The sequence below is a fragment of the Sinohyriopsis cumingii genome, chromosome 5 (assembly GCF_028554795.1).
Source record: "Sinohyriopsis cumingii isolate HCF-2022 chromosome 5, ASM2855479v2, whole genome shotgun sequence".
NCBI lineage: Eukaryota > Metazoa > Mollusca > Bivalvia > Unionida > Unionidae > Sinohyriopsis > Sinohyriopsis cumingii.
Genome location: NC_142965.1, coordinates 105069300 through 105092103, shown reverse-complemented (window position 1 = coordinate 105092103; position 22804 = coordinate 105069300). Strand labels below are relative to the sequence as shown.

At 34.1% G+C, this 22804-nt stretch overlaps 1 protein-coding gene across 3 annotated transcripts in view; it reads left to right on the top strand.

Moving 5' to 3' along the window:
• The window catches only part of LOC149799926 (protein O-mannosyl-transferase TMTC4-like), a 117184-nt gene extending 95159 nt beyond the window's left edge, over positions 1-22025 (top strand). For all 3 annotated transcript variants that reach the window (XM_089959382.1, XM_089959381.1, XM_089959383.1), the window contains exons 12-17: positions 1600-1679; positions 4144-4251; positions 4993-5134; positions 7489-7603; positions 8804-8986; positions 12928-22025. In XM_089959382.1, coding sequence (XP_089815508.1) covers positions 1600-1679; positions 4144-4251; positions 4993-5134; positions 7489-7603; positions 8804-8986; positions 12928-13067 — 768 coding nt within the window. In that variant the 3' untranslated portion in view covers positions 13068-22025. The remainder of the gene's footprint in view (positions 1-1599; positions 1680-4143; positions 4252-4992; positions 5135-7488; positions 7604-8803; positions 8987-12927) is intronic.
• The last annotated feature ends 779 nt before the right edge of the window (positions 22026-22804 follow it).

The window sequence follows — 22804 nt, the reverse complement described above, 5'->3', positions numbered from 1 at the left end:
TGGTCCACCCCTCTCAGTCTGTTGAAGGATCCCACGAGAGCCCTCACATTTAACACAGACCCAATGGTCATGAAGCCTTTGTCCCTCGCATCGAGAACACCAGTACACTCTTCTGAACCATTGTCACCAGACACAGCGTACACATCACAAGAAACCCTATAGAGTGCTGTGACTCCACATCAAACCATGTATAAGGCAGCTAAAATTATAACAGCTAAACCATGTAGTACATATGACACAGTTAAGTACTTCTGCATTGAATTATGTTGTGCATGCGCACACATGAATTTGTTACCCATTGCATTAATCGTTCAATGCTTGCAGCTTATAATTAAATTCATTTTGTCTGTTCAGTTACAACAAATAGATAACTCGAACCAGACTATAGTATTTCTAATATGGCATTGTATAACCTTGGTATTGACCCTTTGTAGAATTCAGAATAAATTCTAAAACATCTAAAGTATGAAACAATTCTGTCAAGAAAACAAATAGTAATAAAGAATACTTAAATTTCATTACCTCTACAGCTGGAGAATTGCTCCCATAAAGAGGTAAGCTTCCTGACAAGACTCATCATAATGTAATTCGATTATAGAGAATTTGCTCTATATGTATAATAGCTGTGACAGATATGCGCAGCTAGGTACTTAGGTTTTCGCTGCATGCAATTTGCACATGCAGCATGGGTTGAGTTTCGCTCAATATTTCGAAATAACTAGAGCCTAAAAAATATACCACCCTTGGGTGATGCTGTACGTGGCAACGAAACCCGAGTACATTTTTGATCACATATACATATTGATATAACTCATACACAATCCTGTGATAGAGAGAGACAGAGTTCATGTATAGTTATAATTGATTGAACACTCCAAAAGACATTGAACATTGCAAGGAACATGTACTAGTGTTTGAGCCTATTTTTAAACAGTATGCATTGTAGCCTTGTTTTATAGATCTTGAAGAGAACAATTAAGCCATCCAACCATTCAGAACTTTGTTTGTCAAGTTTGTGTCAGAAGATAGACATAAAGTTAGGGTTGTTCAGTTATTTTAGTAGCTGCATTGGCAGCTAGGAAATGAATGTGAAGATCTTGAACATCATTACATGGGGTACATCATGACAGCCTTTAAAGGTAAGGTGAAGGTTTCCACTTGAATCCTTGTTTCAGAAAGGAAATATATTATTTTCACTGGCTAATCCATGATGAAACAGCAGGCAGTATTTCCCTTTTCCCTTATTTGTGCATCAGAGACTTTAAATTTATCACCTGACACCCAGTTCAGACACCAAAGGGATTTGACTCCCAGTATTGCCCACCTTGAGGATACACTGGCAGATAACTATCAACTGCCATAAGTGAACAAAGTATAATAAGTTTCTTTCTTTGTTCCCATTGTTCATTGGAGCATTCATAAAAAGAGCCTTGACTGGTATTGTGCCATTGTATGCTGGGTGCTAGTGAGTGATACCTTATTTTACTGATATATTCCTTGAAAGAGAAGATGGTCATCATGAACTTAGTTGTACTGTTTAAAGATTTTTTGCACATAGATAAATGTATCATTTTTGAATCTTTTCAATCTTTATTCCAGGTTCATTACAATATTGCTAAACTGAATGCGGACAGAGGAAACTCAGACTATGCCATAGAGGAATACAGACTGGCTATTGAGTAAGTGTTTTACCTGCATCTAGTTATTGGTGTTTAAGGAATACAGACTGGCTATTGAGTCAGAGTTTTACTTGCATCTAGTTATTGGTGTTAAAGGAATACAGACTGGCTATTGAGTCAGTGTTTTACTTGCATCTAGTTATTGGTTTTTAATGAATACAGGCTGGCTGTTGAGTCAGTGTTTTACTTGCATCTAGTTATTGGTGTTTAAGGAATACAGACTGGCTATTGAGTAAGTGTTTTACTTGTATCTGGTTATTGGTGTTTAAGGAATACAAACTTGCTATTGAGTAAGTGTTTTACTTGCTTCTAGTTATTGGTGTTTAAGGAATACAGACTGGCTGTTGAGTAAGTGTTTTACTTGCATCCAGATATTGGGTTTTTAGAAAAGATTCAGAGATCTTGGAAATGCTTATTTACGCGTATTTGGATGCCAATTTTTGATCTGGGATGCAGAAAATCCCTGAGGCGGGGGTCCTCCATACACATGTTATAGGTGTGCGGCAAATTTCAAAGACTTGCCAGTCCTGCTTCAGCCACCTGCTTTGTGGGAAAATGTGTTGATCAATTAGCTATGCTGATATTTACAATGACAGAATTCAGTGACTGAAAGACCCCTTGATGTACATACATGTTGCCATTATAAGAGTACATAAAAAAGAACATGATGCAATAGTTGGGCGGCAAGGTCAAAGGCTTTGTTTGACTAGCGGCAGGATGCAAAAATGTACTGATATTTACAGTGATTGAATTCAGAGTCAGAAAGACCCAGAGATGTACATGTGGTCATTTATAAAAGTACATCAAATAAACAACTTTAGCTTTTGTTACTGTGTTATTTCCGAATGTATCGGAATAAGTAGTGCACGAGAATCAAGATATGTTGAGACTTAGACAAAATGCCATTCGTAAATTTGGATAAGTATTTTGGGGCTAGACGGCAAACTTACAAAGATTGTAACGAGCTTTAGAAGAGTGCTAAAGCTGCTAGAATTGATAGTTCAGATAGGACAGTAGCTAAGTGTAAGAAAGTGTGTGATGCCTAGCTTAGTGTTTGGAATAAGTCCTGACTTGGATTGACAAAATTCAGTATCACTCTGATGGACGAACAAGAGCTATTTAAGAGGTACATTGACTGACCATACTTTTTTTTTAAATGCAGCTCCCCTTAGCCGGGTTAGTTCTAGTGTTGTAGCAAAATGTATTCATCAATACATCAGTAGCTAGGCCTAATTTTGATATCAGTTATGTTGACAAACAAATTCTTGCCCATTCACAAGTATATGTTTTGATAGCTGATTGACCATTAACCCTTTTCTGAGTAAGGTAGCAACTATCAATTTCCTGCATGATACCCTTTAATGACAAAACATACAAACTTGGGTATTAAGATAAGAATCGGTGATTATTAACTGCCTCGTGTACACTATTTCGTCATAAAATTAGTTTGAAACTCTAAGTGAACCAGTAGGCCTAACGGGAAATAATGGCAGACTTCGCTAAGTCTGGGATGTACCAGTTTATTAGATTGTCCTTCGTAAACCATTGGGCAGATATTTTCAGAAGAATATGCAGATCATTGAAAGCAAAGCCAATGTATTATTTTATTAAAGATTTAGCTTTAAAATGCAAATTATATAGGTCAGGACAATGCTATGTTGTGGAATTCGCGAGATGGGCTTTAAGGTCAAATCTGTTTTCCGACCTGACATGTATTTGCGAAAATATGGGAAAAAACAGCAAATAAGATACTATTTAACAATTGCCTAAAATTGCTACAAGGATGTAGACAAATAAATGAACCAAAAATTTGCGATCCTGTCAGTGGACTATTTGTAATGAAGCTATATTATAGTGAGTGATTACATTACGAAAACCACTCCTTCTAAAAATAGATGCACTCACGTTTGTGTTGATTCTGTAGGAAAGAAGGGACTGCAACTTTTGATGGTGGGACTCCTATTTTTACCAAAATGGGAGTCCTGGACTCCTAGTTTTAAAATCATAGCGAGATCTCTGACATTATTGGGCAAAAGCAAATATGTGAAATCTCTCTCTCTCCCTCCCTCCATCCCTCTCTCTCTCTCTCATGTGCTTTTAATTATGTTTAGTATACTTTTGTGACCATCATATATAGCATCAAATTTCTGATTGTAATAAAATATGATACAAAAAACTTATACCATGTATACTTGCATTTAAGTTGGCTGCAACTGCAAAATGCATAGGCCCTGATTTGTTGTGGCATAATGCACCAGCAGATCTGGGTCTATGCAGTTTGTTTGGAGTAATCAGTAGAACAAACAGCATAGACTCTGATTTGCTGGCACATTATTAAATGGCAGATCAGGGACTGTGTTGTCTTTTTGCAGTTGAATCTGACTTACACATCAGTGTCTTTGTTACACCATATTGAATACTCATTAGTAATATCAAAATATGGTGATCTGATTTGTCATTTCAGATTAAATCCAGAATACGACCAGGCTATGAACAATTTGGGTAACATCATGAAAGATAAAGGAGACCTAGAAGAGGCTGAAAAACTTTTGGGAACAGCAGTACATATCAGGTAACACACACTCTCTCTCTCTCCCTCCCTCCCTCTCTCTCTCTCTCTCTCTCTCTCATTTTAAAGAACTTAAAGAACTTATTTGTTTTTGCTTCTTGGTGATGAGGTAAGCTTGACTTGCATTCTGAGTTTATCTTTGGCAGTTATTATATGTATAACTCAAGGTAAGTACATAATTATAAAATGTCTGAATATGTAAAAAGCTGTAAATCTTTTTACTTTTTAAATCATTGATTGGATATATTATAATACCTCATGTGATTTGGGGCCCGGGTTGGCTGAGTGGTCTAAGTTGATCACCTTTACTGATTACTCACACGTGTCACCTTTGTCTGCATGAGTTCAAGCCTCAACTCAACCAACATGGGTATGTGAGAAAGCTTGTCAGTACCTTCCAAGGGGTTGGTGGTTCTTCTGAGGGTCTTCCTCCACCAAATATAATGGCCTCTACGTATAGCCTATCATGTGCGGAATAATCTATCTCCTTGTCAAATCATGGCTCTGTTGTGGAAATAAAGAGTTATCTGTGGAAGGCAAATAAAATTACATGTATTACTTCTTGGAATATCATAATAATTTATAAACCTCATGTAAGAAAGATAAATATGTGTTGAAAAATAATTTTAATCTTTTTCAAATTCAGTATTTTCCTCACCATTATCAAAGGTGTTAACGTAATCAACACATTTCCTCAAATTTAATATCCCCAACATGAAATAAAATTTTGTCCGATTATGACAGGGAAGAGTTTGCTGCAGCATGGATGAATTTGGGAATAGTCAAATCGAGCCTGAAGAAATACCAGGAATCCGAGAGATGTTATCTAACTGCAATCAAGCACAGAAGGAAATATCCAGATTGCTATTACAATTTGGGAAATCTGGTAACTATAGTAACAGTGTTGCTACAGATTATTTCTCTGTAGAGCATGTATTTAGTTGTTGTCTTTGTGGAATATTTATTATTTTATGGATCAGATGTGATAATACATAGTCTTGGTGGGTTATTTATTAAGAGATGGAGCAATTATAGATTTGGTAATGTAGAGAGTTTCTGTGGATTATTTATTTAGGTGTGGAGCAATTATAGATGTGGTAATATAGAGAGTTTCTGTGGATTATTTATTAAGATGTGGAGCAATTATAGATGTAATAATATACAAAGTTTCTGTGGATTATTTATTAAGATATGGAGCAATTACAAATGTAATAATATAGAGAGTTTCTGTGGATTATTTACTAAGATGTGGAGCAATTACAAATGTAATAATATAGAGAGTTTATGTGGATTATTTATTAAGATGTGGAGCTTACCCAATCACATTACTTAAAAATCCTCCCAACCAGCCCGCCATGCAAGCATCCTCATTAGTATCTTGCTCAGCTAAAAACTAGCGACACCTGGCAGTGCAAAGGGGAGGTAGTGGGCATGAGTTATTGCCTGTTTTATTTTACTAGGGCTGGATTCACAAGGTAGCAGGTTAGTATTTCTAACACAATCTGATTGGGTAAGAATTCTTGGAGAAACATAATTTACTTTTTTTTTTAATTCATGGTCCTGATTTTTTTTTTGTAAATGGACAGTAATTACTACTGAACAAATGTACATTTTTTAAATATCAAAAGATGCACATGATCTCATCAAATCAGTCCTTTTGCTATATTTTGTTGCAATTCATATTCTTTCTGGCATTTCTTTGGGGATCATTGCTGGATTATATTGGAGGGAGGCTTCATTGTTGTTTATCCTAATGCTTAGGTGATAATGTACCATTACTGGATCTATATTTCCTCTAGAATCAGCCTAAATTTTCCTCATAATGGAAAATTGCCTTTTTAGTGTCTGCATTAGAATGTGGCTATGTCACTACAACTCTGCTGAGGCCACCAATAAGTTTAAATTGTTTCTTGTCTGTGGTTAGATTCAGATTGCTGACTGAATGCCAGAACTGATTAAGATTGGTACCCTAATGTTGCTTTAATGTTAGCAAAATTATTCACAAATGCATACATTATGTCATCAAACCCTTTGTGACTTTAAGCTGAATTTGCAGACACCTTTGTTGTAATCATTGTCATCACCATCACCTGCCTTTAATAATGACAATCCAGAAAATGATTACCACTTGCTAGTAATTTAGACCAAGACAAAGACCCCATTCATCCCAGTCATTACAGATTACATTGACAGTGACATCTACTTTAGTCTGGTTCAAATTGATGTTTACAAAGGATTTAATCAAGGTCAGTGTTGTTTATATCAATTTTTGCTGCATGGTTATTCTTATTATTGAGCACATGTTTTGCTTAAAAGTTGTGTTTGCTGGTTGCATTCAGATGATGGTCATTCATAACATTGAGTTTATAAAATAAATTACTAAATCTTCTGATTATGATTTCTTATGAACAATACAATAGACACATGTGAGTAATTTTTGTACGTTTGCATATGAGAACTTTTGTGCAATTTATGAGTCAGGGAACATTATTTTGACTAGATCTAAAATTGATCTGCTAGCAGAAGATTATGGTCAACTATTAAGCTGGCAGTTAGTGTCTTGGCATGTGTTACTTGATCCACACTGGATGCAGATTTTAGTGTCAGCATATTTGTTGTTGTGGTTAATATACTTTTATGAGATGAGGTTTTTGTATGATGCATAATGTCATTCTTGCCACCATAACAGACTTTCAAATCAGCATTACAATAAGACCAGAATGTGTATTCATATCCCTTCAGACATTATTGTATCCACTGAAACGCACCTTTCCAACCATTGTCGAGTTTTGTTTGATATTTACATTGCTTGGATTTGGTGTTTTGGCATTGGCATGCCTTAACATATCGACAGATATTGAAAGCCAAAGTCAAACTGACCCATTTTTATGCCACTTGACAATCCAGCCATAATCAGTTAACATCTTTAATCCTTTCCACGTTACTTTTGATCATGCATTGTACATCCATCTGAACAACTTAAAGCACCAAGGCATAACATATCTTTCTGCTTTCTTAGCTGTTTATGGAATGAAACAGGTAGTCATGTTTTGTCTTGTGCCAATTAGGAATCTAATATGTGTGCCTTTTTCTGGGAAATTAATAAAAATAATAAATAATTTCAATGGCTTTCTTATGAATACTGTAAAATTTTACAACTTTTTTAATTGATTTTTAATGTTTGTATATAATGAGCAATCAAGTTTTAGGTTACATATTTTTTACACTTTGTTTTGGCAGTATCTGGAACAGAAGTTACATGCAGAAGCACTACAGGCCTGGATGAATGCTACCAAGTTAAAACCAACGCATATCAACTCCTGGAGTAATGCCATCGTCTTACTGGATAACCTAGGTATTGATTAATGTGAAAATTGAGATACTTTCCACAAAACTGCTTTAAAATGTGGAGAAGCTGAGCTTATACATATATATGGGTTTTCTTAAAGTATTAGTCAATCTCAAATGAGATTTAGACAATGGAGAATTATTGTAATTTCAGCCAAATTAGGTGATCACGGTCATCCATTTTTTTCTCAAAAGACCAGATATATTTGTCATTCTTTTTTTCCTTCATTTTTAACTAATTGTTTCAAGCAATATTCTAGGTTTATTTATGTTAGATTTACTTTGTATCTTGGTGAGAATTTGAATGTGTGGATGGATTTTGTCTACACTTTATCAAGTTATTGCCCTTTATCAATTTACCAAGCATTTAGTATGCGCTGGGATGAAAAAATTTGCTGACCAGCAGCCCAGGACAAGACAAGATTTTTGCTGGGCAGGTATAATTTTATGTTATTTGCCCAGAAATTTATACATAAGGAAAACAAATACATCTTTTTGATAAAGTTGATGATAAACATTTCATTCTGAGCAACTAGCAGAATTCTAGATTTGGATTTTTCCTACCCTGATTTACCACATCAACACTAGTTATTTGGTAGCTGAAGATAGTAGCCATATTTGTAGCAGTTTCATGTTGTTGCCTTTGCATATTAAGAATTCAACATTTGCTCTTTTTTGGAATCTTGATGCATTATAATTTTGCAAATATTTCAAGAAAACTGGCATGATTGGTAAAGGTCGTTAATAAAGTCAACATTGTCACCTTTCTCTACTGGTTTAATTAGTTTGTGATTAGACTTTGCAAGTTTGTTTTTAATGAGGAGAAATGCAGCGAGGTTTTGTAAGTCTTCATTACATAAAACTTTTTGCTTTTTTGTGACCAAAATTTCAAAGATTTGAAAAAGTTCTTTTTGTAAGTCTTTGTCTGTATTAACATTTTGTTTATTGGTGTGAGCAAAATTGAAATAGAGTTTGAAAAAGTTCTTTTTTATGTCTCCTTGAATATTACATTTTTTAAATACTTTTTTTGACCACAATTTAAATAGATTTGAAAAAGTGTTACCAAGATTTTTCTTTGTGTCTCATCTTTAACGTGAATAACTTGTCAACATCTTTCCATTGTATGAATTTGTGAAAACACAAAAATGACATTTATTCTTATCCAGTAAACAGCTGTCAATGAATGATTGATTGATTGGTTAAACAGGTCAGTACAAAGAGGCTGAAGCAACCACAAAAGAAGCACTGAAATATCTGCCCAATGAGCCACAGATTTACTTCAACATGGCCAATATATATGGAAAGATGGAAAGATACCAAGAGAGTGAGCAGTTCTTCCTCAAGGCCATCCAACTGCAAAACAATGAGCCTAAATATTATGGAAATCTAGGTGAGTCTTGCAATCATAATTTAAAACTACTGAAAATGCAGTTCATTTCATTACAGATTACGTCATAAAGGGTATTTTATTGTTAGTCTCTTGGTTGTTTTGTTTAAGATTGGACCAGATGTGTTTTCTTCTTACTTATTTATAAGAGGAAATTTACAAAACAAAATGTTATATTGCAGATTTCTTGCCAAACCCTATGTGAAAGCATTTTTGATACACTCTACTTGTAGTTGTCATAACTTTCAGTGATTATGAAAAAGAAAACATAGATTTTTTTGTTTTTTTGTAAAGAAAGTAGAAAATTCACCTCCACACAGTATGACTTTTCTTTTGATTCATTTCTTCTTTAAATACATTACTCAATCTTAATACCTTAGGAGAACTTCTAGTACCTCACAAATCCAGCCCTCCCAGATATTACTTTTAGCTAAAGGGAGCTAAAAGTTGTCGGCTGACCTATGTGGAGGTCGGGCGGAGTGATTTCTCCTTAGGTATTAGAATTGTCAGCAAGTCTAAGAACCTGTCAGTTACTACTTCTGCTTGTGCCAGTGAGCATGTGCTCATCTTGAGAGGCCTCTCAAAAGCTAGAATCTACCTGGAAGATATACCTTTACAAGTTGGAGGAGTTTTTCACTTCAAAGGAAAGTATACTCCACTTATATTTCCAACTTTTTCTCTTCCTATACCAACATTGTTCTGCCATTGCAAGTTGCTAACACTTTATGTCGTCTCATATTTAGGTACTTGCACAGGGAACCTAAGCGACTTCATATTCAGTTCAGGCTATAATTATTTTTTACGTGCAAGTCGCTAGTGCTTATGTTTGTGTAATTCCATTATGAAAGGGTACATATTGGTGAGTTTTTATTCCATGGCATTCATAGTGTCCAGGCACCAACTTCAGTAATTTTACTTGTACCAAAAAAATGGTGGTCAGTGAGTCATGTTCCCTTCAGGTAATTACCTCATAATGGATATTGTTTAAATTTCTTTGGCCTAGGTTGCCTTTCTGTGTGCCCATTGCAAATGATTCATCTGTCTCAAAAGTTTGCCCACTGGACCAGCCTTTCCCCATTTGTGGAACTGGGGCATCCAAACTTGGCTCACGGCAGATATAACACTGCAAGTACAACTGTCCGAGATTACCTTCTATACCAAGGCATGTATGGTAGGCTGGGGAGACCACCTAAAAACATTCTTTTTGGAAGCCAGCAGGGCATGGTCTCCAGATATCAGTCTGTTGGAGATGATGACCATTGTGAAAACAAGAATGTTTAAATGGCAAGGGTATCCTCATTCTGTTTGACAACTCCATAGTAATGACTTATCTCAAATAACAAGGAGGAACCAAATCTCCAGACTTTTGCATCATGGTGTAGGACTTTCTAAGGTGGTGCACCTTTCATACAAGGCCTGCTTCCCCTTGGGCCTTGTGACTGCAAGGGCTTCTCTAGTGCACCTTTCATACAAGGCCTGCTTCCTTTTGAGGCTTATGATTGCAGGCACAATTACAAATCACTGTGAATGGAGTTCCTGCTTACCATTGCCATCAAATCTGGACATGCTCTATCAGCAGACCCAAATTACATACAGTTCCGACAAGACAGGCAAGTCATACTCATGATGGCATCCTCTTTCATTGCCAAGAACTGTCTTCCTTTCACTGGTAACCAGACTTTCGTCTTGAACCTTTGTCACATCTGGACACATCAGCTGAAACCACATAAAAGACCTAGTTCAAGCTTTGATGTGGTACTTTAATCAAACAGAGCTGATGAGTTGAGGGAGATCTTCCTCTCAAGACAGGACAAGAGGATATATCAACACAGATTATCTTGTCCTGGATTAAGTGGGTTATTCACTCAGCATATAGAGAAATAGTCCCAGCTCAGGTGAACTTTTTATGCATTTTGGCTCAGGAGGTTAGAGCATTTGCCACCAGCCTAGCAATTATCTGGAACTGTTTGCTAACCGACATCATTCAGGCTGTGGGAAGGAAGTCAAAGTCCACATTTTTTTAGCTTTTATCTCTGGGATTTGTCATCCCAAAGGTCCCAATTCAGTTGGGTAGGTCCTTTATCCACACCTGAACAGGTCACTCCTCCAGATCAATTGTCTTAATTTTAAGATGAGGCTTCACGACTTTCACTGGATTAACGGGACAGGGCTCCTATATGAAGCCGTACCATGAGAAGTGGAGTCCCCTCAAGTCGGGTAACCTAGAAGCTGTCTTAAACCTTAGGGGAAGGAAGATGGTATTTCAGGGGTAATGGGATGTACCTCCCTCCATCTGTTACCTATTTTTCTTAGGTATATAAGAAGAAACCAATTTTTCTTAGTGAAATATTTTTTTCTTCGAGAATACTTATCCAATCATTATACACATACACACTCATGGCCTCCCCACAGTTACATCCATAGAAAGGATACCTTCTGCTCCAGTAGTAACTGGGAGGTTCTTAGATTTTGCCACCAATTCTTATACCTAAGGGAGATCACTCTATCCAACCTCCACATAGGTTAGCAGACAACTTAAAGTTCCCTTTAGGCAAAAGTAGTATCTGTGAGGGTTGGGTTTGCAAGGTAGTAGTAGTTCTCTTAAGGTATTATGATTGGCTAAATATTCTTGAAGAAACATATCTGACTAAAAACATTTTGTTTCACTTCCAGTAGCTAGACCACTCTGGTGGCTTTGTGATTAGAGCATCAGCCTTGGATGCAGGAGGTCATGGATTCTAACCCCAGCCGAGTCATACCAAAGACTTATAAAAATGGTACTAACAGCTGCCTCGATAGGTGCTCAGCATTCAGAGCTCAGTGTTAGGTCTGGTTGGCTTGGTGTCAGGATAATGGGTGGGACATCATGCTACATGTCTGGGGCATGATGCCCCAGTGTAAGACATCACTACAAACTGCCACTCTGCAGATATGACTGAATCTTTTTTAAAGCTACATTAAAAATCCAGGTCACTCACGCACATGCTTACAGTAGTCTATCATAATTGCATATGTAGCATTCAAGGATTATACATTGAGTTACATGTTTTCAACTTACCTGAATTTCATGTTAATATGATTTCAAATGAATTTTATTTCAGATTTTATTTTTTTAAGTGAAGACTAAAGGAATCAAATTATTCATCTAAAAAGAATTATGATTCATAAACAGCTAAACTCAAAGGTATTCAAGTTAATTGAATTATGTAATTTTCAATGAAACTTAAAGACAGTGAAGTAGAAATTTTGAGTTACGTGACCACTTTTGGGAATGCAACTTTTGCGTAAGTTGGGGGTTAGCTGTATATGATTATGATACCTGTTAATTGAGGCATGAATCAAGACATCATTTGATGATCAGTGTTGAATTTAGTTTGTTCATCAATCTATTTGTATGCTTATCAAACAATCTATTTGTATGCTCATCAATCTATTTGTATGCTCATCAGTCTGTTTGTATGCTCATCAATCTATTTGTATGCTCATCAATCTAATTGTATGCTTATCATTCTAGTTGTTTGCTCATCAATCTATTTGTATGCTCATCAATCTATCTGTATGCTCATCAATCTGATTGTATGCTTATCTACCAATCTATTTGTATGCTCATCAATCTATTTATATGCTCATCAATCTATTTGTATGCTTATCAATATATTTGTATGCTTATCAGTCTGTTTGTAAGCTTATCAATCTTTTTGTATGCTCCTCAATCTATTTATTTAGTGCTAAATTGTGATTACAGTAATCTAAGACAGTGCCTTGATCAGCTTCTCTTTCCATCCTCTTCATTAATGTTTACAATTAGTTCTTCAGGGAATATTTAAGATTCAATGATATTCCATGACAAAGTTAAAACGTCAAGGTATTGTGGATTTCCTTTGTTCAAGTAAACAGTAAATTGTAAGATTTCATTCTTAATTTAAATGTTCGTTTGCTTCCAGGAGTGCTGTATCATCGGTGGAACAAACTGAAAGCAGCAGAGACAATGTACAAGAAAGCCCTATTGCTGAATCCTTCGGATACGGCATCAAGAGATAATCTGGAAATGCTTTACCAGAAAATGCAGAAAATAAAAAACTAAGATCCAAATATGTTGCTTAAATAAATGGACCATTATAGTCATGAATCTGAATCTTATAGACTGGACCAATTAAAATAATAATGTCAAGCAGTATACAAGTTTGTTGAAATATTGAAATTTAATGGAGATAATCAACCATGTGCAGTTATGATATATTTACAGCATTCCTGGCTGGATTGCAAATCAAGTCAGCATACAGATTGATATTTCTCCATTCATCTATCTGTCAGAAGATCAATGCTGATGTTAGGGTTGTGAATTTAGGTCATTTTCTCAGACTCTGTTGCTTGTTAATATTTAGATATGTCATGTGGAGTACTACACTAAGTTGGTATTTAGAAATTGTCAAATGGAGTACTACACATTAAGTTGGTATTTAGATGTGTAATATGGAGTACTATGCATTAAGTTGATATTAAGATGTGTCAGGAAAGAGGACTACACATTAAGTTATTATTAAGATGTCTTATGTAGAGTACTTAACATTAAATTTGTATTAATGCTGCAAAATGTTTCATGAAGATTATTGAACATTAAGTTGGTATTAAGGTGTGTTATATGGAGTACTACACATTAAGTTTGTATTTAGATGTGTCATGTGGAGTGCTGCACATTAAGTTGGTATTGAGTTGTGTCATATACAGGAATATATATGATGGATAATACAGCCTTTTGTGAAATTGGGTTACTGTGACCTGTTTTACTATGCTCACATTTGCATTTAGCTCAGTTTTTCTTTGTTGAAGTTTGAATTTACATCATTTTTCATAAACCCTTTTGTTTAAGGGATGCCCTTCACAGTAATAATTCACTTGTACATTCCACTTGTTTGTTCAGCTTGGCTTGGTTTCTGATAAGTATTGAAGCATGTTTTATTTTTCCACAGCCATTAGCCATGTAATCAATATCATGAGACAGTTATTTTGTTTCAGAGATAGGTTAGCAACAAAGTTAAGTTACTGATATGTTAATTTTTTTAGGTCATATACCTTTCACATACCTTGCAGTACTCAGCTAGAACTTTACACTGTATTATATACCTAAAACTTGTACCATGATATGCAGGATTCTTCACCAGCATAATGCCAAGTACACCCTATACACTCTATTCCTCAGAGCAGTTGTTCTCGTTCAGTACTGGCTCCAGATTTGGTTGTTCCTAAGGTAAAGGTATGGGAGGGAGATGGGCCTTTCATGAAATAAGGGTATGTGAGGAGGTTGGGCTGTTTCTGAAATAATGGTCTGGGAAGGGGTTGGGCTGTTCTTGAAAACAAAAGTAGGTGAGGGAGTTGGGCTGTTTCTGAAATAAAGCCATGGGAGGGGTTTGGGCATGTTTATCAAATAAAGGAATGGGAGGGGAAAAGAAGGTATTTTTTAAAGGGTAAGTTTAGATCAAAATCAGTCACACATGTATAATTAAAATTAAGCATTGTGATGCCCAAGCACAGACACATTTTATTTTCTATGCATCATGCCAAAGTATTGTATAATAAGACATGCACATCACCATGGTTTATTTATACAAAATATTAAAAATATTTGATTAAAATATTTCAGAAATAATGTTAATACAGCACCATTAATGCAGCATCAATGTATTAATTAATAGTGTCATTTTTATAAAAAGTAAAATATATTTTAACTTTGTTAATTTATAATTGTATTGTTTACATATGGCAATTAAAATTCCTGATAAAATATAAGTGATTTGAAGCAAATATCACATGAACAAGTTTAACTTTTAGGTATTTTTGAGGATGATGTCTTTATAAAATGAAATTTAATGTCAGTAGTTTAGTAAATATGGGTAAAACCTATTATAACGCTATTCATTATAATGCAATTTCTCTTATAATATGATTGCAGCATGGTTCCCATTCTTTAATTTAACTTGACCTCTCTTTTTAACATCCTAACTACATGCACTTGGAAAAGCCAATGATTTGTATCCTTAGCAGATTTTTAATCCCAGAGCTATGTTTAATGTTGCCTTAACTTGCAAAATTTTCCAAAACAAACAATATATGATTAAGAGGTAAGTTAAAACTGATGACATTGAAATTTGAATACACATTTTCTATGGGGAAGTTTTTCGAAAATTTGTTAACATGATCCCACTTATATTGCGATGTTATTCTTTTGACCCTGAGCATTGCATTATAACGGGTTTTACCTGTATATTGGCTCTAAATGTAAGCTATACACATAACTGCAAATGTACTAGTTTATTAGACTTTGGTACTTTCACTATACAAAGGATGCTTGAAATAACATGCATGGGTGGTAATTGGAAGATAACTTAGTTTTAAACGAGGCCAAGCTCTTGAAACAAGAAGTTGTTATCGATTAATTACATATTTGAAAGTGTTTCAGATTACTTTCAAATATTGTGCTGAAAAATACTTTATGCTTTCTAGCATTAGCTATATTTGAAATGTAAAGTATGTTTTCAGTTGTGTTCATTGTAAATAAGTTTTGCATTTATTATATATTTTATTTTGCATTATGAATTTTTCATCCTGTCCTTCCAAGTAAAATTTCACATTTTAGCTCAACTGTTTATAAAGCCAAGTGAGCTTAGGACATGACCCCGTGTCTTTTGTGCATTGTGTGTCATGCATCTATCAACTTTTGCTATTTCAGCTTCATTTCAGAAGTGCTGGGCATTTTTCAACCTAAATTTGCATTAAGCATACTGGAATGGAAGCCATTTAACATTTTCTGCAAATGATGCTGATGTATCATCAAATATGGCAGCCATTACAAAAAAATAGATAACTATTTAAAACATTGCTAAAAACAAAATTCACTTTCCAGAATTTGACCAAATTTGCCAGATAGCATTACAACATGAATGGTTTTCTGATTAATACCATCAACACAATTGGACATAAGTTATGGCTGCCAATGCTGTGCTAAGCATAAAAATCTTTGAAAGAACTATTAACCACCCCCCTCACAAAAAAATGACAGAATTTGACCAAATTTGATGGAAAGCATCTTGGAATGCTGGAAGAAAGGGTTTTTAAGTTGTACAAATTATGCAGATCCACCATCAATATTGCTGCTGTTACTGGAAATAGAAAAACCATAACCTCAGTTTATACCGTCTGTTATAAAATATAGCAGCCATTACTATAAATAGAAAAACATTAAAGAATGTTATCGCAAGAAATGCTAACTGAATTTGACAGAAAGCATCATGGTACAGAAACCATTCAGTACTAAGCAAGTTACGCTGACGTGTCATCAGATATGGATGAAGATATAAAACAAAACCTTGAAACAATTGCTCTTGCAACATTGCAATAACAGCATTGGAAGAAATTTATACAGATGGTATCCCAGTGACCCAGATTTTTTGGTCAACTGTTTTGTGCTTGGCATGTATCAGCTATATAAGTGATCTATGGCTTTCTTGCACCTCTTTCTTTCACCATTGTGTGTATGTATGTATGTATGTGTGTGTATATATATATATATATATATATGCAGTTAATTACCCAGAGCTATGTCAATATCAAAAAGAGGTTAGATTTATTTCTGTGATAATTGAGGTTATCATTTGTCTTACTAATTTATATGTTCCTTGCTGTTGAATTACATAACCAGTCCTGGGTTGGCATTCAAATTGTAACTACAGTAAAACTTCCTTAAACTGGATGATGTTGGCTCCACAATATTTGGCCACTTTACTGAGGTGATCAGCATACAGCGGTTTGATTACTCTTGTAATGGTCTTTCAGAGACTAACATATCTGGATATTCTGTAGAGGAACTTGTGCTAGATTGGGGCCAGTTAAGGAAAGTTTAACTCTAGTTGTTTTGGCTCCCATTCCATCAGTTCATGTGGCATTAGCCATCCTCCAAATAGTGGTAGCTTAGCATAAGTATGTGTACACCACCAAAGAATGTTATTTTTTATGTCTTCACCATGATTATGGGTGATTTTTTTAGTGTAGTCTTGTCTGTCCATCTGTTCCATTAGTATGTATCTACATGGGGTGTTGTACATACAGTAATGGGTCATAAGAGATTAACCACTTCACATGATGTTATTGACATAATATTGAAATTGTAAATTTCTTGACCAACCTTTGTTGATGGCTTGCACATAATGTAATAAAGAAACCTATAGATTCTGGGCCGCAAATGTCAGAGGTCATGGTCATGGTAAATGTAATAAGATAATTATCTTTTCTGGACAATAAGATTAGTTCAAGACCGTATACTTTAACTAAATGTCCAGGTCATTGGAACCCAGTGGTCAGTAATGCCCAGTGTCACCCATGTCCTATTGGTGCTTTCATGGAGGTCTGGTTAAACGTGTTGGGTATATAATGTACTGTTCATGATACAATTACTTTATTATGTGATCTCATAAATGACGGAACTATTTCAAATTATTTTTACTTTAATCTTGCAATTACTGAGCTTTCATTCATCATATAATATTTTGTCTGCTTGGATAAACTATACAATCTGTATGTTTCATACCCTCAGTAATTTAAGACTTGTTAATGACTTTTTAAACAAAATAGAAGATAACCATGTGCTGTTTTGTACTTTCAACTACAGAGTTATTTACCTTAGTCCTGTATAGTCAAACTGGCAATTTGCAATTTTGCAGTTTACATTTCACTGCAGTGAAATACTTTTGAAAATGATTTATGCACTTTTCAGTTTCAGTTTTGCTATTATGATTGCATATGGTATGTTTAATACATACAAAATTTATCTATGCTCTTGAAAAATTGTACTTTTCACTTTTTTCCTAAAACAATTAGTGTAGTTTTACAGAAATATTCAACTTAGGGAATATGCAATTTTTTGTTGCAAACATTTGTCTGTTTTATGATCTTTTGATCATGTATTTTTGTAAATGAGTAGAAATTGAGATATATATATGTTATGTATAAAGAATATCATTGTTGTTAGACATGCCTCATTTTATTCACTTTTATGCTTAAATCATTGTAATTTATTATAGCAATATTTTACTTAAGATTTAGTAGCTGTGCCCAATGCGTTTAACATTAAAATACTTCTCACAAAATCCATTTCATAAGCAAAGTACATGGGAATATCATAGTGCTGACAACAAATTTACACACAATATACTTTTGTGTACCGTATTTAAAAAACTAAAAGAATGTTAAGAAAATTTCAGCTGTATGAAACTTTGAAGTATATTGTTTGCAACACTAGCACAAAAAGTATACTTATTCACATCTTGCGGAAGAATGTCTCAAACACCACATCTGTTGACTATTTTATACATGGATTATCAAATACAGTGCTGGTTTCTTTGCTTGTTATTTTTGACAGCTTGTAGTTGATGTACATTGAGATAAGGCTTACATATGTTTGAATAAGTGCCTTGATTATTTTATTTTGTATATATCATATATGCTTTTTAGTCTTTTTTTTTAGGGTGTTGGGGTCTTGCCTTTTTTATGTATCACTATATTTCATCAGTGGCAATGGGATCAGCATCATCAACATTAAGATGCTAAGTAGGTCACTGAGACCATCAGTAGTGATGGGATCAGTAATATCAACATGAAGATGTTTTTGTTCAAATTTTGTGAAAGTTATGAACCCTGTCTCAAAGCATTGTTAGAAGATTAGACTATGTTCCACTGAAGAATGCTTGTGCAGTAGTAATAGTAGTAATACCACTACTACTACAAATAATAATAATAATAATAATAATATTAATAATAATAATAATAATGAGGCAAGGAAGACAACTAATATCTATTAAACTGGATACAGAAATTTGTTGTTTGTCAAGATTTCAGAATCTGATCTGATTATTCCAAACACAGTGAAGTCCATGATTGTTCAGTTCACCTGCAGTATCATTAATTTTCTCAATATGCACCACAAATTCACATTTTGTATTCTGTTGTGACTTTTATTAATATTTATCAGGAATAGCCATCTAGATATGTACAGATGGGTTCTTGTTTATTCTTCAAAGACAAGGATTTGAGGAAGTCCTTACATTTCAATACACATGAAACTTTCTGTCAGAATTTGAACATCTTTTCAAGAATATTTGATGCATTTTAACTTTATTTGAACCCTTTAATATGATTGAATATTCAGTGAAAAATGTAATTGTTGTGAGTCAAGCAGGTGATTGATACTCATAGATCTTAGTTTGATTAAAACTAAATTCATTTGTTTAAGTTGGGCCTAATTAGTTTTTCTCAATATACATCTATCGTCTGTTCATAGAATTATTAGATTGAAATAAAGAGAAGTAACACTACAGTTTTTATAGATATTAATTTTTTGATATTGAAATTTAATTTAATTTTTATCTTTCTTATTATTTCATATAAGTAAAAGAATACATTCTGAATATTAAAAACACCTATTGCTGCACATGCATTTGATGCAGTTGGATATAATACCTTACTGTGGGGTCTGCAGTTAATATAAGCAAGTTTTAAATATAACTTTTTAAGGGTCAGGAGCAGCAGCAGCAAAAAGATTCTGTGATAAAGTTGTGTGTATTTATTAAAAAAGTATTTTCAAAGTTTAAATGATAGTTTGTTGGCAAGACACTGCACCATTGGAACCATTGTATGTATATATTTCATGGTGGTGTTCTTGTTGTGAGTTTAATGCCATATTTCAGCACATGATAGGCTGTACATGGCGGCCAGTGTAACTTGTGGAGGAAAAATTGGGGTAACACCCCAGTATGAACCATTGGCCCTTGGGAAGCTACGGGCAAGTTTTTGCACATACCCACATTGGCTGAACACCAGACCCAAACTCATGCTGACAAAAGGTGAGATGGATGAGATTGGTAAATGTGAGTGCCCTGGGCCACTTGGCCACACTGGGCCTCCAGTGGTTTTGAGTTTTACTTTGAACAATATTAATTATTTCAGAACCATTGACAGAAGATCCTATGACTATTTTGACAAAAAATGTATTTGCTTAATTCTTTTTGATGTTACACACTGCAGTGTATATATGTGCAAAAAATGTATGTGTATATAAGTCTGGATATTTATGATAATGGAAGTAACAGGAGTAACAAGTAAAATATTTTCATGTGTTCATTAATATGTCTCAACACTTATCTTTGCATTTCTGTCAGTCTTTCTTGTTTTTAAAATGTTGACCTTATTCAAGTTGTAATTAATTTTTTTTTCAATTTGACACACCATGTTTTAAGATGTCATATCTGAAACCATATATACTACTTGTATTGCAAGCTTGTGTTGCCTATTTTTACTGAGCAGCATGAACCCTATAAAGCGACCATTTTAATATTCTTTTACATCCATTGTAAAAACAGTCAAATGCATTTTAAATTTTATCATGAAACTCAGCTATTGAAATTATCTGTAATTTTCAGAACAATTAACTGTTAAATAATGAGGATTAATTCATACCTGCATGTCAGATATACTCTAAAAGTTTGGATCAAATCTAATTCATACCTGTATGTCAGACATACTCTAAAAGTTTGGATCAAATCATTGACCAACTGAATTCAAAAAATCCCCTCCCCCCCACAAAAAAAAAACATGCTACTACAAATTGTATCTTTTGAACATGCTTTTCAAGCTTGTGAGCATTATTGATGTCTATATTAATTAATTATTGTTATATTATTAATTAATTAATTGTATTTGTTATTTCAATCCAAAATGTCCTTATTTGATTTAAAAGCAGTTTTATGTGTCAATTCAAAGAACATGTATTGTCAAGTTTGTGCCCAAAAAAATGACCAGATTTATCATACATAAATTGTTCTGTTACATTGTGAAGCATTCAGGCTCAAAACACGTACACATTTTTCATCATTTTAAAATGTTGTAGTCAAGGTTGTGGTTGTACAGATGGATGATCAAAGAACTGAGTGCTTTTATTGTCCAGATTACATTGAAAATATTTCAAAGATTACCATATGTACTCAATTTTAATTCAAGTTCAACTGCAGTCAACATAAATCCTGATATGTTGTTACTTGATGCACCAGCAGGTCTGGGTTTATGTTGTTCATTTACTGATTACTCCTAATAAACTTCATAGAACCATGTCTGCCAGTGTGATGACAGATATAGGTCTGTGTAATTTGCATTTGGACTGGACTTGTAAGCAAGTATAATATGGTACTTCATCAGCTACTTAGCTATTTTCAAGCTGTCTTTATTATGTAAAATTATTGACAGCTTATGGATAAATGAAGAGAAAGAATAACACTGATAAAATTGTAGATATCCCAATATATTTGTGCTGTTTATTCAGTACTTTATTGCTTGCCTAAAAAGTTGAATTGTCTTCATTAACTGTAGATAAAAGTAAAGGATTTTTGTACAGAAATTGTGAATTGACACTTATTTTTGTTGTTGGTCAGATCTCTTCAAAGACTGTTATAGACTTGTGAAATGCTAACGTTCACATATCCCTATAATATGAATGTTCAGAACTCTAGAATTCACCAGTATGTAGATATGGTCATTTACTGTACAAGTCACGTCAGACTTTACAGAACATCTCTGATGTCACATGATGTGCATGCAGATCTTGGTCTGTGCAGTTTGTTTGGAGTAATGAGTACAGCCAACTAGACCCTGATCTGCTGGTGCATTAAGCAATAGCAGATCAGAGACTGTGATGTTTACAGTTGGACTTGGCTTCGAAATGAGTATATATGGTAATTACAGCCTTTAGTTGGTCAATCCAGTATTTAAGTATTTCCTATCAGCATGTGAAAACTTTAACCCAGTGTTGTCTTTTTTATTTTATTTTCTCATTCATTTATAACTTAAAGAGTCTGATCACATTTATTATACATGACATCAAATGTTATTTCCAGATTTGTGAATGAAAGTATTTACACTGTCTGCAGTTTATACAGAAACCAATTTTTTACTTCTTTTTTTGAGCTGTACAATTTTGATATCATTAAAAGTTATTGAACAAGATGTGTCACTTTTCTTTTTAAACCTCAAGTGGCCATAAATTATGATAAGGACAAGTGAGCTAATGGATAGGTCATTTGTTTTGTGCATTATCCTTTCATAATTAATATTTTATATCATCACAAAAACAGCACATCACTATTTAGCAGCAGTCATCCTGTCACAGAGCTATTTTGGATTTTTCCAAATGATGAAAATCAAATACAGTCATAGTTACTACAGATAGAAAAAGTTTCAGTCGGCTTTTTTGCTAAATAGAATCTTACCAAATTTGGTCAATCTACCATCAGATATGGTTGCCGTTGCTAAAAATGGCAAATGAATGTAAGTGATTTTACATGAACTGCTAAATAGAATCTGGCAACAACAGAAAATGCCACAAAAACATCCTGGCATGAAGCTCTTGCAATGTTTTTTTAAATGATGCAGATCTGCTATCAAATATGGTTGTTGTCGCTGAAATAAGAAAATGCTTTCGATGTTTGAATGACTTTTCAAGAACCACTCAACTCTTACCAAATTTGATTGCAAACAGAATGTTTCCTGGTACGAAGTTATTTCAAACTGATTCAAATGATGGTAATCCACCATCAAATGTGGCAGCCATTAATAAAATTAGACAAAAATTCAATTAATTCTTCCCATTAACTAATGAGCAGAATTTGACTACAATTCACATGAAGCATTTTGGCTTGAAGCTCTTCAAAGTTTTCAACTGATGCCAATCTGCCATCAGTTATTAAGAATAGAAAAACATTTCAATGATATCTCAAGAACTGG